Below are 15,419 nucleotides of genomic sequence, written 5' to 3'. Positions count from 1 at the left end.
TATATGCCAGTGATATGCAACTGAGCCCCCTGATATACCTTTTACCCCCAGATAGGTTTTATGCCCCCCTGATATGCCTAATATCGATATGCCTTATACCCCCTATATGCCCTGAAATTCATAATACCCCCCCATACACCACTATAACTCACCCACACTCCACTCTGGCTCCTCCCCCTCCCATATACCACTTTGCCCCCTCCCATACTCCACTCTGGCTCCTCCCCCTCCCATACACCACTCTGCCTCCTCCCCCTCCCATACATCACTTTGGCTCCTCCCCCTCCCATACATCACTTTGCCTCCTCCCCCTCCCATACATCACTGTGGCCCCTCCCCCTCCCATACATCACTTTGCCTCCCCCCCTCCCATACTCCACTCTGCCTCCTCCCATACATCACTGTGGCCCCTCCCCCTCCCATACATCACTTTGCCTCCTCCCCCCTCCCATACTCCACTCTGCCTCCTCCCTCCCATACTCCACTCTGCCTCCTCCCCCCTCCCATACTCCACTCTGCCTCCTCCCCCCTCCCATACTCCACTCTGCCTCCTCCCCCCTCCCATACTCCACTCTGCCTCCTCCCCCCTCCCATACTCCACTCTGCCTCCTGTCAGCCACGGAGGTTCACAAGACACCAGGGAGCCGGGTAGAGAGGCAGAGTGCCGTATGGGAGGGGGAGGAGCCAGAGTGCCGTATGGGAGGGGGAGGAGCCAGAGTGGTGTATGGGAGGGTGGCTCCCATACACCCCTCTGACTCCTCCCCCTCCCATACATCACTCTGCCTCTCTCCCGACTCCGTTACTGACAGGAACTTTCACTGCAGCTTCATAGAAGCCTCAGCGTAAGTGAAGGTGAGTAACGGAGGCTGTCTGTGCGATGCAGACCCCCACCGGCTGACAGAGAGGATGATTCTCTGTCAGCCGGTAGTGGTCTGTACGATGCGCACAGACAGCCTCCGTTACTGCCCTTCACTTACGCTGAGGCTTCTATGAAGTCAGTAACGGAGCCGGGTAGAGAGGCAGAGTGATGTATAGGAGGGGGGAGGAGTCAGAGGGGTGTATGGGAGGGGGAGAGAGACGGAAGTGAGAGACCGGCCGACAGTGAGGGGAATCCAGGTCCCCTGCAGCGTTGCGAGGGAACTGGATTCTAGTGTTATAATCCGATCTCTGTTTGAGGTCGGATTATAATTTTTATAATCGATAAAAATAGATTCGATTAATCGATAATGAAAATCGTTGTCATTATCGATTTTATCGATTAGTTGTTTCAGCCCTATTTTATAGATATAAGGTACGTTACAAAAAGGTACCACAAACCCATGTTGTGGTAAAAATCTAAAGCTGTGTGTCAGGACTCGGGTGATCAGGTCAGGTAGGAGCCCATGCGCAGGGGATACTTGGGCTTCAGTATGTAACCCACGGTGCATGATTATGCAAACAAAAACACCACAAACAGAAATCCAGGTAATGCAGTGTATTTCATGTATATAACAGGACCAGCAAATAAGGGTAATATAGTCTAAGCAAGTAACCGGACGTATGGCAAAATAAAATACAGGTAATAAGTCTTTTGGCAGGGAGCCCGCTTGGAAGGGCGCGACAGACAGAGAGCCCGCTTGGAAGGGCACGAAAGGCACACAGCCCACTTGGAAGGGCACGAAAGGCACACAGCCCGCTTGGAAGGGCACGAAAGGCACACAGCCCGCTTGGAAGGGCACGAAAGGCACACAGCCCGCTTGGAAGGGCACGAAAGGCACAAGGCCCGCTTGGAAGGACACAAAGCAGGGAGTCCACAAAGCAGGGAGTCCACTTGGAAGGACACAAAGCAGGGAGTCCACTTGGAAGGACACAAAGCAGGGAGTCCACTTGGAAGGACACAAAGCAGGGAGTCCACTTGGAAGGACACAAAGCAGGGCGTCCACTTGGAAGGACACAAAGCAGAGAGTCCACTTGGAAGGACACAAAGCAGGGAGTCCACTTGGAAGGACACAAAGCAGGGAACCAGGAACAGTACAGGTGCAGAGCCACAGCAGGAAGGTCCATAGACTTCAATACAAAGGCCCTGACTGAAGGGCAGGGCAGGTTCATAAAGGCAGGGTAATCAAGATAACAAGGCCCAGCTGGATGTAGACTAGGGCTCAACCCAGGTAACAAGTCACACCTGAGTTCTGAGTGTTCCAGAGGGCAGAGGGTGGCCACTAGTGGTCGCAGATGTAAACGCCACAGGTATAAAAAAGCCATGGTTCAGGTAGTGAAAAATTGGTTCCTGACACTGTGCTTGTATCGTACAATATAAATAGATGAAACTCCCACATGTGGCTCCAATTTTGTTGGATTTTGGTGTGCAAAAACCAGGACATATGCAAGAACCGCCACACTTTGTATGGACCCCTTTACCAGGATTTGGAAAGTGAAATAATTTAAAGGCATCTATTGGAATACTAGGTAAACTAACAGCATAGCCGCATAATTTACAAGGGGTGTAAATTGACAGATCGACTTTTGTCATGTTGCAAAACACCTTAATCTCCATTAAAATGCCAGAAAAAAGCCTTCCGAACTTTTGATCTACATGTCTATCAGAGGGACTATAGGATTACTTGGTCGGGCGTGAGAAATAATATGTCTTGTCATATGACTTATTCCAACAGTAGGCAATTTAACGATTAATTTATCACACTCCAATGGTAGTTAATCCATTTTACACAACACCAGGCATTCCCGCTTGCTAGCAACTCATCAATGCCAGCGTAGCTCATGCACACAAGGCCAATGAAGCACAAAATACTGCCGCAGTTATCTCACTGTTACCTGCAACTTCATTTGCCATTTATAACGGGCCTGAGCCAAGTCAGCACAAGGTAACCGCTGCCATTATCAGTTGTGAAAGCGTGGAGTAGATGCCCACATTTGGGATTTGTTGGTGCAATCGGGTGCATGACCAAAAAGAATTGGATCATATTTAGGCATGATAGCACACTTTCACAAAACAAAAATTCTGAAATAATTCAGAAAAAATAAGAAACCTTTCCTGAGCTAAAAGAATCAAGAATGTTCTCGTAAAACTCTAGAAAATCCAGTACTATACTAGTGGTCAGCAGTGATCAGGCCAGAAAGAGACACGTCTGGAAATATGGGAACCAGTGAAGTAACAGCTGTTTTATTAAAAAACAAACAATATGTGTGCTAGAAATGTACAAAAAGATGATACATTATAGAATTTTTTTAAAAATACATTGTTTATTTTTTGATCATAGAATTGTAAAGCAGATCAGCTCAGATCTTCAGGGTAACCCCGCAGTGAAGAGGGAAATGACGTGTTATGGACAGGCAGTGCTCCTAATACGTTACAGTGACTAGTTTCAGGCTTCATTTTGCCAAAAAACCCAATTTCTTTTCTAAAGAACCTTGACCAATAAAATACATCCATCCATCAAACTGCCATGATTTCACTGTACAAGCAAAACTGCCTAATTCGGGGGCAAGGAGCAGGCAAATTCACACATATTGTGTGCTGAACCTAAACAAACCTGCAGCGGGCGCAGGTCATTAAGATATTACAAGAAACGAAGAATAACGTGCCAGTGTTAAAAATAAGATATGCTCACTTGTGCAGCTAAAGGCTTATTACGCCTATGCACGCAATGGATAATATCATAGGGAAAATAAATATATACGTAAAATTGAACGCAGAGGTGTGCTTAGCTTTCGGAGTGCTTTTGGAAAAAGAAATTATAGCTAATCTCAAAAGAGCATTTATTGAAAAAGGTTTGCTCTGCAGCTGTGTTCAGAATAAATCACTGTGGTCATGTAAATATCTGGCTTAATTGTTTGGGCACTAGCGCATTTATACAAAATGTGTTCATATAAAAATAAAAGGTGCTGCAACAGCTGCTTAAGTAATATAAAAAAAGCTACAAAAAAAAAAAAAAAACAACCCAGATAGACACCACCGTTAGCACTATCAGCAGGAGGTCCTTTTTAGGGTATATTGTTTCATCAGTCGGACTTTATCAGCAACGGGATACTAGCATAGAGGAAATGTTATATCAAAGGCGCAGTCATGCCAGCCTTTATTAATATTACTTTTATTTAAACTAGACACATTTCCTTCAGAAAATACGCTTATTTCCCTGTTGGCTGCATTCCATACAGCCAGGCATCACTAGTAGGTCTGCCGCTAAATGTATTCTGGCCTAGGCCGACTAGACATAGGGCAGCAGGTCCAGGAAGCGCCAGGCCCCTTCTTGTTGTTCAGTGTGCGGGACAGAAAATAGATCTATTATCTCCTCAACCAGCCCATTTACAATATGGAGGATTGTGCTGAGCTGCCACAATCTCCACACTCACTATGTCACAACCTGGCACTCTGCAGTAAGGACGGCAGCTTTAGAGGGGACTCTCCCCGGGACAGGGTCCATTGTGAATACATTACTTCTTCGAAGAAACCTTACCCAACATTTGTGTTCTGTCGGTATGCATGTAATGTTAACAGATACAGCCGTAAGCTGGACTACACGTACAGTATAAGCCTTTCAGTTTGGTGGCCTTCTCTGAAACGGAAACAAACAACTGCAGCTCTTTTAGACACAGTCTATTATTTCAGAGAGTGGCTCGGTCAACAAAAATAGGCTTAGCATTAATGGGACAGTCTAATGTCCCTGACACCCCATCAAAGACCGCATATTAACCCCTTAACGACCTTTGCCGGTTCAGGACCGTCATGGAAAAACGGTCGCTTAACGACCTTTGACGGTCCTGAACTGTCAAAAAATTAAATAAGCTTAGAAAGTGATCAACGATCACTTTCTTCGCTTAAACGGCGTTACTGTAATGCCTCGATGTCGAGGCATTCAGCAAGGCCGAGATCGGCATCGGGGGCCATGTCTGGCCCCTCCCCAGGGCGTCAACAGCCGCCATACATTGTATGGCGGCGTTTTAAAATCATTGATCGCCTCCTAAACTTAAATGGTGTCGCTGGAATGCCTCGATCAGGAGGCATCCAGCGACACCAAACACTTACCTCTGGGTGGGCTGTGACCGCTCCGGAGAGCGGTCACAGCCGCAGCTGCCGGTGATCTTCGCCATCAGCAAGATGGCGGCGGCCCGGGAAAAAAAACAATAAAGAAGAAAGAGTTCGCTAGACGGTCTCCTGACCCTCTAGAGAACTCTGGCTCCACTTGCAGGTTGAATACAGGTACTGCACTCAACCATGCAAGTCAATGGAGCCCAGCTTTCTAATCACAATGTGATTAGTAAAATATGAAAAAAATAAAAATGGGGAAAAAAAAAAAATGTGCTAACATTTAAAAATAATTATGCAGTGATGTCACTAGATGAACCATCCAGTACCAGCAAAATGTGTAAAAAAATATAAAAAAAAGTATTAAAAAAATAAAATAAAAAAATAAAGTTTATTATTTTGAGCAAGTGCTAAGATTTCTCAAAAATATCAACAAAGAGTTAAAATAAAAGCACTTCAAATACCCAAGGGGTGTCTAATATAAAAAAAAAAATGGCTGATGGGGTAAATTGGAGTGGCCGAGCTCAAAGATAGGGCATAGGTACAGACTGACCAAAATGGAGAAAAAAAGCGCACTTCCCAAATGTGGCATTTTAAATCTCAAACAACACGACAAACCCATGCATGTCGGGTGTCACTGCACTCAGGAGATGTTCCTGAACACACATTGGGGTGTTGTTTGACAGTGACATATACCAGAACCTGTATATCTATAACTAAAGTACAATTTGTGTGAAAAAAATAAAAAAAAATTACTATTACAAAGTTTGACAAAGTGTAGTTGTATAATTGGTGCATGGAAAGGGTTAAAATAACAGCATTTGGAATACCCTGGGGTGTCTAGTTTTCAAAAATATATGGTTTGAATGGGTTAAATTGAGTTAACCGGCTTCAAAGATGTTCCAAAGAGGAGATGGAGGCAGACTGACCAGATTTGTTAAAAAAACAGCAAAAAAACATAAAAACATCGGGTATTTCTAAACTCAGGACAAGTAGTAGAATCTATTTAGCTAGTTTTTTTACTTTTTTTAGGTGAGTAAAAGATTTTTCAAATAAAAGTCATAAAATGTGTTTTTTTTCAATTTTTCACCATGTTTTTTTTTTATTTTTTTTATAGTAAATAAGATGATACGATCAAAATAATGGTATCTGAAGAAAGCCCATCTTGTCCTGAAAAAAACAATATATAACTTATGTGGGTACACTAAATGGGTGATGAGAAAATTACAGCTGAACACAAGCACCACAAAAGTATTAAAACAGCCTCGGTCCCACAGGGTACAAAAAGAAAAAACGAGCCCGGTCCTTAAGGGGTTAAAGCACTCTAAAGTGCATTCCTCTAGAACAGAAATAGAAAACAAGCGACACATACCGTATTGGCTCGAATATAGGCCGCACCCCCACTTTAAAGACTTAAAGTGGGGGTCTAGCGCCCCGACGGCCGGGACATGCAGTCACGGGCGCCGGGCAGGCAGCGGGGTTAGGATACAGATCCCCCGCAGCGGTGCAGGGGACCTGTATCCTACTCTCGGATGTGCTCAGACAGCCTCCCCTGCCAGCACTTCCCACGGGAGGTTGTCTAAGCGCATCGCGCAGACGTTCACCAGCAGCGGCGATGAGCGTGAACGACCTCCGCTGCCGGCACGTCTGCTCGATGTGCTTTAACAATCTCCCTTGCCGGGAATTCCCACGGGGGGAGTCCCGGCAAGGGAGATTGTTAAAGCACATCGAGCAGACGTGCCGGCAGCGGAGGTTGTTTCTGCTCGCGTCGCCGCTGCCGGTGAACATCTGTGTGAACAATCTTCCTTGCCGGTATTTCCCACGGCGGAAGTGCCGGCGCCGGAAGTTGAAGTGTTATGTGTAGATGTCCCCCGCCGGCCCCTGCAAGATCCCGTGGAGTCTGCACCGGTAAGTCCGGTGGGGGGGGGGACATCTTGGGGACAGAGTGGCAGCATATCTGGGGGGGGGTAGAGTGGCAGCATATCTCGGGGGGGTACATCTTCGGGACAGAATGGCAGTATATCTGGGGGGGGGGGGCAGAAACCTTTTTCATTAAAAAAAGCACCTAACTTTTACGGTGCAGCCTATATGCGGGTGCGGCCTATATCCGAGCCAATACGATCATTTACAGCCATGATGCAATTTTTTTTCCTCCATAATCTGAAATTTCTAGCTATTGATCAGCTGCTTAAACCGTCAATCAGTGGCAGTAAACTACGTACAATGAAACCAATGGGAATGTTTCTGACTTTACACCTATGCAGTGAGATCTAGAGACCCCATGCATACAACTTTCAGCAGAGCCAGTGCTGGACCTGACTGGGGGAGGCATACCATGCGTAGACACCCGCATTCAGCATCACCTACAGGGCATTTAGCAGGGGGGGTGGAGCAAAAAGCATACGCACTTATGGCGATTCTGCAAACCGCCCCCCCATGCATTTGCAAAATGGGCCATACCACTATTTAAAGGGACCACACAGCTTTCATTTGTATTAAAGTCCATATGATGGCTAGGGTGTCCCTTTAAACAAAACAGTCAGCAAACATTTTAACGCACCATATGAAGGTTAAGTTAGTTTAACCCCTTCGTGACAAAGGCTGATTTTACTTTTTGTACCCTTCGTGACAATGGCCGTTTTAACATTTCTGCGCTGCTCGTGTTTAGCTGTAATTTTCTTCTTTCCCGTTTACTGAACCCACACACATTAGATATTGTTTTTTTCAGGACAAGAAGGGCTTTCTTTAGATGACATTGTTTTGATTGTATCATATTATTTACTATTAAAAAAAGTATAAAATATGGTGAAAATTTTTGAAAAAAATGACTGTTTCTAACTTTTAGTTGAAAAATCTTTTACTCATCTATAAAAGGTAATAAAAAAACCTGCTAAATAGATTCTACTATTTGTCCTGAGTTTAGAAATACCCAATGTTTTTATGTTTTTTTGCTTTTTTCTGCACGTTATGGAGCAATAAGTACAGGTACCGTTTTGCTATTTCAAAGCCATTTTTTCCAAATCTGGTAATTCTTCCCCCCATGTGCCATTTCGGGTATCTTTGAAGCCGGCCAATGCAATTTACCCCATCAAGTCATATATTTTTGAAAACTAGACAGCCCAGGGTATTCCAAATGCTGGTATTTTAACCCTTTCCAAGCACTTATTCTACCATCAGCCTTTGTCAAACTTTATGGTAGTAATTTTTTTGCATTTGTTTTTTCACACACATTTTACTTTAGGTATAAATAAACAGGTTCTGGTATATGTCACTATCAAAAAACACCCCAATATGTGTTTAGCAACATCTCCTGAGTACAGCGATACCTCACATGAATGATTTTGCCTGGCTGTTTGGGGGCAAAAGGGCCACATTTGGGGCATGCACATTTTTCAATGTTGCACTTTGGCATTTGGGGATCCACTGCCCATGCCCTATTTGGTACATCTTTGAGCCGGGCCATTTCAGTGTGCCCAATAAAGCTATATATTTTTGAAAACTAGACACCCCAGGGTATTTCAAATGCTAGTATTTTAACTCTTTCCATGCACCATATCTACCACCAGTCTTTGTCAAACTTTGTGATAGTCATTTTTTTCCATTTGTTTTGTCACACACATTTTACTTCAGGTATGAATTAAAAAGTTCTCGTATATGTCACTATCACAAAACACCCCAATATGTGTTCAGCAACATCTCCTGAGCGCAGTGATACCCCACATGAATGATTTTGCCTGGCTGTTCGGGGGCAAAAGAGCCACATTTGGGGCATGCACATTTTTCAATGTTGAACTTTGGCATTTGGGGATCCACTGCCCGTGCCCTATTTGGTACATCTTTGAGCCGGGCCATTTCAGTGTGCCCAACAAAACCATATATTTTTGAAAACTAGACACCCCAGGGTATTTTAAATGCTGGTATTTTAACTCTTTGCATGCACACATTTTACCACCAGCATTTTTTTAAAGTTTGCAGTAGTATTTTTGTGTGTGTATTTTTCCCACACACACCTACTTTATGTATGAATTTACAGCTCCTGGTATATGCCGCTGTCACACGACACCCCAATATGTGTTCAGCAACATCTCCTGAGTACAGTGATACCCCACATGCATGGGTTTGTCATTTTTGGGGGGAACTAAAAGGCCACATTTGGTACGTGTGCATTTTTCTAATTGGAAATTAGATGTGTGGCCATCCTTCCCCCCGTGTTAATTGGGACCTTGTTGAACCCGGCCAATTCAATTTACCCCATCAAATCATACATTTTTTAAAAGTAGACACCCCATGGGCATTTAATATGCCAGTATTTTAACTCTTTCCATGCGAGAATTGTTTTAAGCTAATATGCTAATTTTAGGACTGCTCACAAAAATATATTTTTTATATATATATTTTTTTTTTTGCCTTTTTTTTTTTTTTAACATTTTTTTTCAACTTGAAGGTTCCCCTGATAGTGACATCAGTGGGAAATTATTTTTACATTTTACTGTTTTTTTACTATTTTTTTTCTAATTATTATTAATTTTATTTTATTTTTAATTTATTTTTTCTAATCACACTGTGATTAGAAAGCTGAGCTCCATTGACTTGCATGGTTGAATGCAGTACCTATATTCAACCTGCAAGTGGAGCCAGAGTTCTCTAGAGGGTCTGGAGACCGTCTAGCGAACTTTTTAGACTTTATTGTTTCTGTATTGAATTTTCCCGGACCGCCGCCATCTTGCAGATGGCGAAGATCACCGGCAGCTGCGGCTGTGACCGCTCTCCGGAGCGGTCACAGCCCATCCAAAGGTAAGTGTTTGGTGTCGCTGGATGCCTCCTGATCGAGGCATTCCAGCGACACCATTTAAGTTGATCGCCTCCTAAACGCTTTTAAAACGGGCGTCCGCCGCCATACAAAGTATGGCGGATGTTGACGCCCCGGGGAGGGGCCAGAGATGGCCCCTTTGTGCCGATAATGGCGTTGCTGAATGCCTCGAGGTCGAGGCATTACAGCAACGCCGTTTCGGAGCAGAAAGCGAAAATAGATCGCTTTCTGCACCCGTTTAATGACGTGCCGGTCCTGGCACGTCATTTGTCGTTATCGACATGAATTTCCGTGACGTGCCCGGACCGGCAATTGTCATCAAGGGGTTAAAAAAAAAAAAAAGTCTTATCCTGTTTGTTTAGTGCTGTATATATATATATATATATATAATTTACACCGTAGCCAGCACTAACACACTAGTAATCTACAGGATGGGTTTTTTTTATTCTTATGTCAGAATAAGCACAAGCTTTACACAAGAACCCAAGCGGCCAATACTACAGGATAACACGGTCAAGGGGTTATATGTGTTTTTTACATGTACAATGTATGTTAGAGATACCCGGGCATGACAGATTACATGTAAAGAGTTCCAGGCATTCCACCAACATATTTACAAACACGGCGATTGCCGCCAACCTTGAGGAAGGTCAGGCTGCTGCTTCTTAAGAATAACTAATTCTCCATACATACAGTATAACTTCCACGCTTCACGAGAGGACACCGCACGGTGCTGAGGTACTGGGAAAGGCAGTGAAGGATCTGGGACGGGACTGGGTAACTCTGAGGAGAAGTGCAGACACCGGATGGACACCGCACATTGGCAATAATCACATGCATTGCAATGCGTAAAACACATATGTCCGTTGAAAGCAGGCCCCGCAGCCCGACACTAGCAGCGGTAACTGAGAGCCCATGTGTCAGTGCTGCTTGTCCTTGGCGGGCCGGCTCCTGCCCAGACTCCAGCTGACTGACTCACCCGGATTCCCTTCACCACCGTGATGTTATCATTCTCGTCGGCCTCGAACGAGACTCTCCGCGTGCTGCCGCTGCCTCCCATGTCCCAGTGCCGGGCTCAGTGTCACTTTCCTTAGGGGCACCGCGCCGGGTCAAACAACGCAGGCCGCGACAAGGAGACAGAAACCGGCAGCAGCTCGTCAACTACGAGGACTCTCATTGGCTCCCTTAACTGAAAATCCGTCCTCCATCGACTACACTTACTACTGATTGGTTGTTGACTCTCACGACAACACAGTAGGAAAGTTTCTTAAGTTTTAATAATTCGGAGTCGTTAGGTCAGCCCAATGAATGTAATTTACCGCCCACAACCTATATATCCTGTGAATGCCTTCTCAAGTCACATAGCTGAGTGTCGTACTGTGTTTTAAGTTGCCTTGGCAGTTAAGTGGCCGTTACCCTGACAGTTTAGTCTCCCTGTCATGTAGCGGTCGCTCTTTAAATTAGATGTCTTTGAGATGTCATCAGATCAACGTACAAAGTGAACGTCAGCTCCAGACTGTGTGACCCTGAGATTTTACCCCTTCGCCCATCTAGTCTGTCCATTTTCCCGATGTAAAGACAGAGACGTTTAATCGGTCTTTGGTAATGCCATGTAAAATTCCACCACTCTATAATCCTCTACCTCTTCTGATGGGAGGCTGGGCTAATTATCTACCACCCTCTTGGTAAAGTAAATGTCCTTAGGTACAGGCCCGGACTGGGACAAAAATTGGCCTGGGCACTTAAGACTGAGCAGCCCATTTTTATGAAAAAACATATATGTACATACATATACATAATACTTGGTCATTCAACATGGGAAGCCTGAAGCCACAATTTAGTACAACTAATCCTTTAAATAAATATTATAGAGTAAATAACACAATACCTTATCTTTTCCACTAAATTATTTCAGGGCCTTGAATGTTTTGTCCCCTGAAGTCACTACAAATTCAGGAGGGCGTTTTATCTCTAGATAAGTAAAAATGAAATAGTTCCTACTGTAAATTAAGGAAACAGATACCCAAACACACACACCAGGACAGGCTTTTCCACACCGACACCCAGACACACACACCAGGACAGGCTCTGCCACACCGACACCCAAACACACACCAGGACAGGCTCTGCCACACCGACATCCAAACACACACACACCAGGACAGGCTCTGCCACACCGACATCCAAACACACACCAGGACAGTTAAAAAAAGAAGAAACGGTTCAGCACTCAACTCCCAGGAAGCTGGGAGCTAGCAGGAAAAAAGGGCAAAACAAAAACAAAGCATAACAAAAATAGCAACGTTTGGCCAAAACGTTGCTTTTTTGTTTTGCTCTCTTTGAATAAAGTAACCTAAGGATTGGAAGCTGATTGGAGTGCTAGAGTTCTTTTCTGTGTTCGTACACACACCAGGACAGGCTCTGCCACACCAACACCCAAACACACACCCCAGGACAGGCTGTGCCACACTGAGACCCGAACACACACACTAGGACAGGCTCTGACACCCAGACACACACATCAGGACAGGCACACCGACACCCAAACACACACACACCAGGACAGGCTCTGTCACACCAACACCCATACACAAACACACACCAGGACAGGCTCTGCTACACTGACACCCACACACACACACCAGGACAGGCTCTGCCACACCGACACCCACACACACACACACCAGGACAGGCTCTGCCACATCAACACCCATACACACACACACACCAGGACAGGCTCTGTCACACCAACACCCATACACACACACACCAGGACAGGCTCTGTCACACCAACACCCATACACAAACACACATCAGGACAGGCTCTGCTACACTGATACCCACACACACACCAGGACAGGCTCTGCCACACTGACACCCAAACACACACACACACACACACACCAGGACAGGCTCTGCCACACCGACACCCAAACACACACACCAGGACAGGCCCTGCCACACCGACACTCAAACACACACACAACAGGACAGGCTCTGCCACACTGACTCCCGAATCTGGAGGGTTTCCACGGACGGTTTCACTTTGGTATTGATTTATGTGATGGTCACTGCCCCCAAAACAGCTTGCCTGTGACATCTTTGCCACCAAAACAGACTGCCTGTGGCATCTTTGCCACCATAACAGCTTGACTGTGGCATCTTTTCCACCAAAACAGCCTGCCTGTGGCATCTTTGCCACCAAAACAGACTGCCTGTGGCATCTTTGCTCCCCCTTACACATCCATGCTATCAGACACACATATTCATTCACTAATTCACAGATAATCATTCACTCATTCAGATATTCATTCATAGATTGATACTCATTAATTCCCTCATTCAGATACTCATTTACATATACTCATTCACAAACATTCATTCACTCACTCCTTCACAGATACTCATTAATTCACTCACTCACTCAATCTCACATACTCCTTCATACAGCCTCCCTCCCCCCTTACCTGAACTGATGATGTACTCGCCGCTCGCAGACTTCCGCGGACAACCTGTTCTACTGCACAGGGGAAGCAGACGCGCAGCAGGGTCATGTGAGGTACGTGACGTACGTAACGTGACTCTGTTGGAATTCCTGCGTCCCCCTGGCGGTAGGAAAGACGCTGCTCGCGTGCGTCTGCCAGGTAAGTAGCAGGCCCGCTGCTAGAATTGCGGGCCCGGTCGCAGTTGCTGCGGGCTTAAGGGGCAGGTGCCCCTTTTGCCCTGCATTAAGGACGGCAGCATATTTAAAGGTAGGGGCCTGGAGCTGCAGCTCCATTAGCCCCTAAGTCAATCCGGCACTGCTGCCCAGTCCGGGCCTGCTTAGGTATATCTCCTACGCTTTACCATATCCAGAAAGCTGCATCCTTTATTTATGTCCTAATTTTTACCATCCATATGTCTTTCCGTCAGAATATCCAGGATCGCAGAAATCTTACATCTACATGTTGTTATAAAAGAATAACATGGGCTTCTGTGCCGTTTAGTCTTGTTGCATTATTTGTAATGAATTCTTACATAAGAAAATATCCAAATGTTGAGAAGCCGTGTAGTTCTAGGATCTTTAATTTATTTACTTGTAGAGAATCTTTGGGGTGGTCTATCTTAAGTCATATAAATAAATTGTATACTGAATAATGTAACACAAGTTGGATCACAAGGACTAAAAGAGTGATAGTGGTAGAAAGAATAGACACATGTAGCAGATTAAATGTCTAACATTTTCTTGTTTGAAGGTTTTCCTTTAATTACATTTCCTTTAATTCCTTTTCTATTAATATTTGGTGGTTTTGTACATTCACAACCTTGTGTGCATATCACAAACCAGGAATATCACTTCAGGTGAATATAGAGCCCTATGATTTGTTTTTGTGTGTGTGTGTGTGTGTGTATATATATATATATATATAATTTACACCGTAGCCAGCACTAACACACTAGTAATCTACAGGATGTTTTTTTTAATTCTTATGTCAGAATAAGCACAAGCTTTACACAAGAACCCAAGCGGCCAATAATACAGGAAAACACGTTCAAGGGTGTTATATGTGTTTTATATATAACTTATAATGTTATATGCAGGACATGGTATCTGTATATGTTATATCCACCCATTCCACATATGTTGTTTTGCATCCTAATATTTCATAACACTGTCATTTTACTTTCAGGCTGTGGAAACAGACCTCTAGACGATATACTTGGCTCCCGTGTGGTTGGAGAGAGGGATGCGGAGCCCGGTAACTGGCCTTGGAAAGTCAGCATCCAGGAGCCAGGTGAAGATGCTTATTTTCACATATGTGAAGGTGTCATCCTGAACAATTTATGGGTTCTGACAGCTGCCCATTGTTTCAATTATCGCGGCAAGTAAGTAAATTACATTTTTTCGTAGAAGAAACAATGCAGAGTTGGGTCAAATTAGGAGATCTTTGTGTTTGTATAACAACTAACTGACAACTTTAAAAAATAAACATTAAACATAATTCAGAACCATACTCATCTATTTGTTATTAGACAGCATTAGCATGTTTATTTCCTAAAAAGTTGTTACTGCATGGGGGCCATGCAAGCACCATACAGATTGAATTGCATATATGCATATGATGTATGTAATGCCCCTTTAATGTGTGAGACTGGGGTATTGCAGACCTGTAAAAATCATGATGTGCTAAAATAGAGCACAGATTTCATACAAAAACAATAGTAGGATGACAGTTGGAATTAGTTGTGTAATGTATTCCTTTGTCAGTCCTTCTAGGATATTAAATATCAAAATGTAACTCGTTAAATTACCCTATTCAGCTAATGGTTTGCCTTTTGTGATAAAAACAAGCAGAGAAAGTAAGATGACTAAAAATTGTACTTTGGTTTACACAGTGAATATTATGCCTGGCGACTTGTGTTTGGCAACAATCAACTATCAGAAATGGGAACAAAGAGTCAGATCCGAATTATACGCAAAAAAATTCAACATGAGAACTACAACCCCGTGACTTGGCAAAATGACATTGCTTTGCTCAGACTAACCGAGGCCATCACATACGATGAGTACACTCAGCCAGCATGCTTTCCTTCCAAACATGCGGT

The 15,419-nt window shown here is 44.3% G+C and overlaps 1 protein-coding gene across 1 annotated transcript in view; it reads right to left on the bottom strand.

The window, feature by feature from the left end:
* Positions 1-10,893, bottom strand: part of LOC149298763 (MICOS complex subunit Mic19-like) — a 115,799-nt gene extending 104,906 nt beyond the window's left edge. The window contains exon 1 of the mRNA XM_089487245.1: positions 10,813-10,893. Coding sequence (XP_089343371.1) covers positions 10,813-10,893 — 81 coding nt within the window. The remainder of the gene's footprint in view (positions 1-10,812) is intronic.
* Positions 10,894-15,419: the final 4,526 nt, after the last annotated feature.

Source organism: Sceloporus occidentalis, unplaced genomic scaffold, assembly GCF_023333645.1.
Source record: "Sceloporus occidentalis isolate IW3139 unplaced genomic scaffold, rSceOcc1.0.p SCAF_31, whole genome shotgun sequence".
Classification (NCBI taxonomy): Eukaryota; Metazoa; Chordata; class Lepidosauria; order Squamata; family Phrynosomatidae; genus Sceloporus; species Sceloporus occidentalis.
This window is presented reverse-complemented; position numbering and strand designations above follow the sequence as displayed.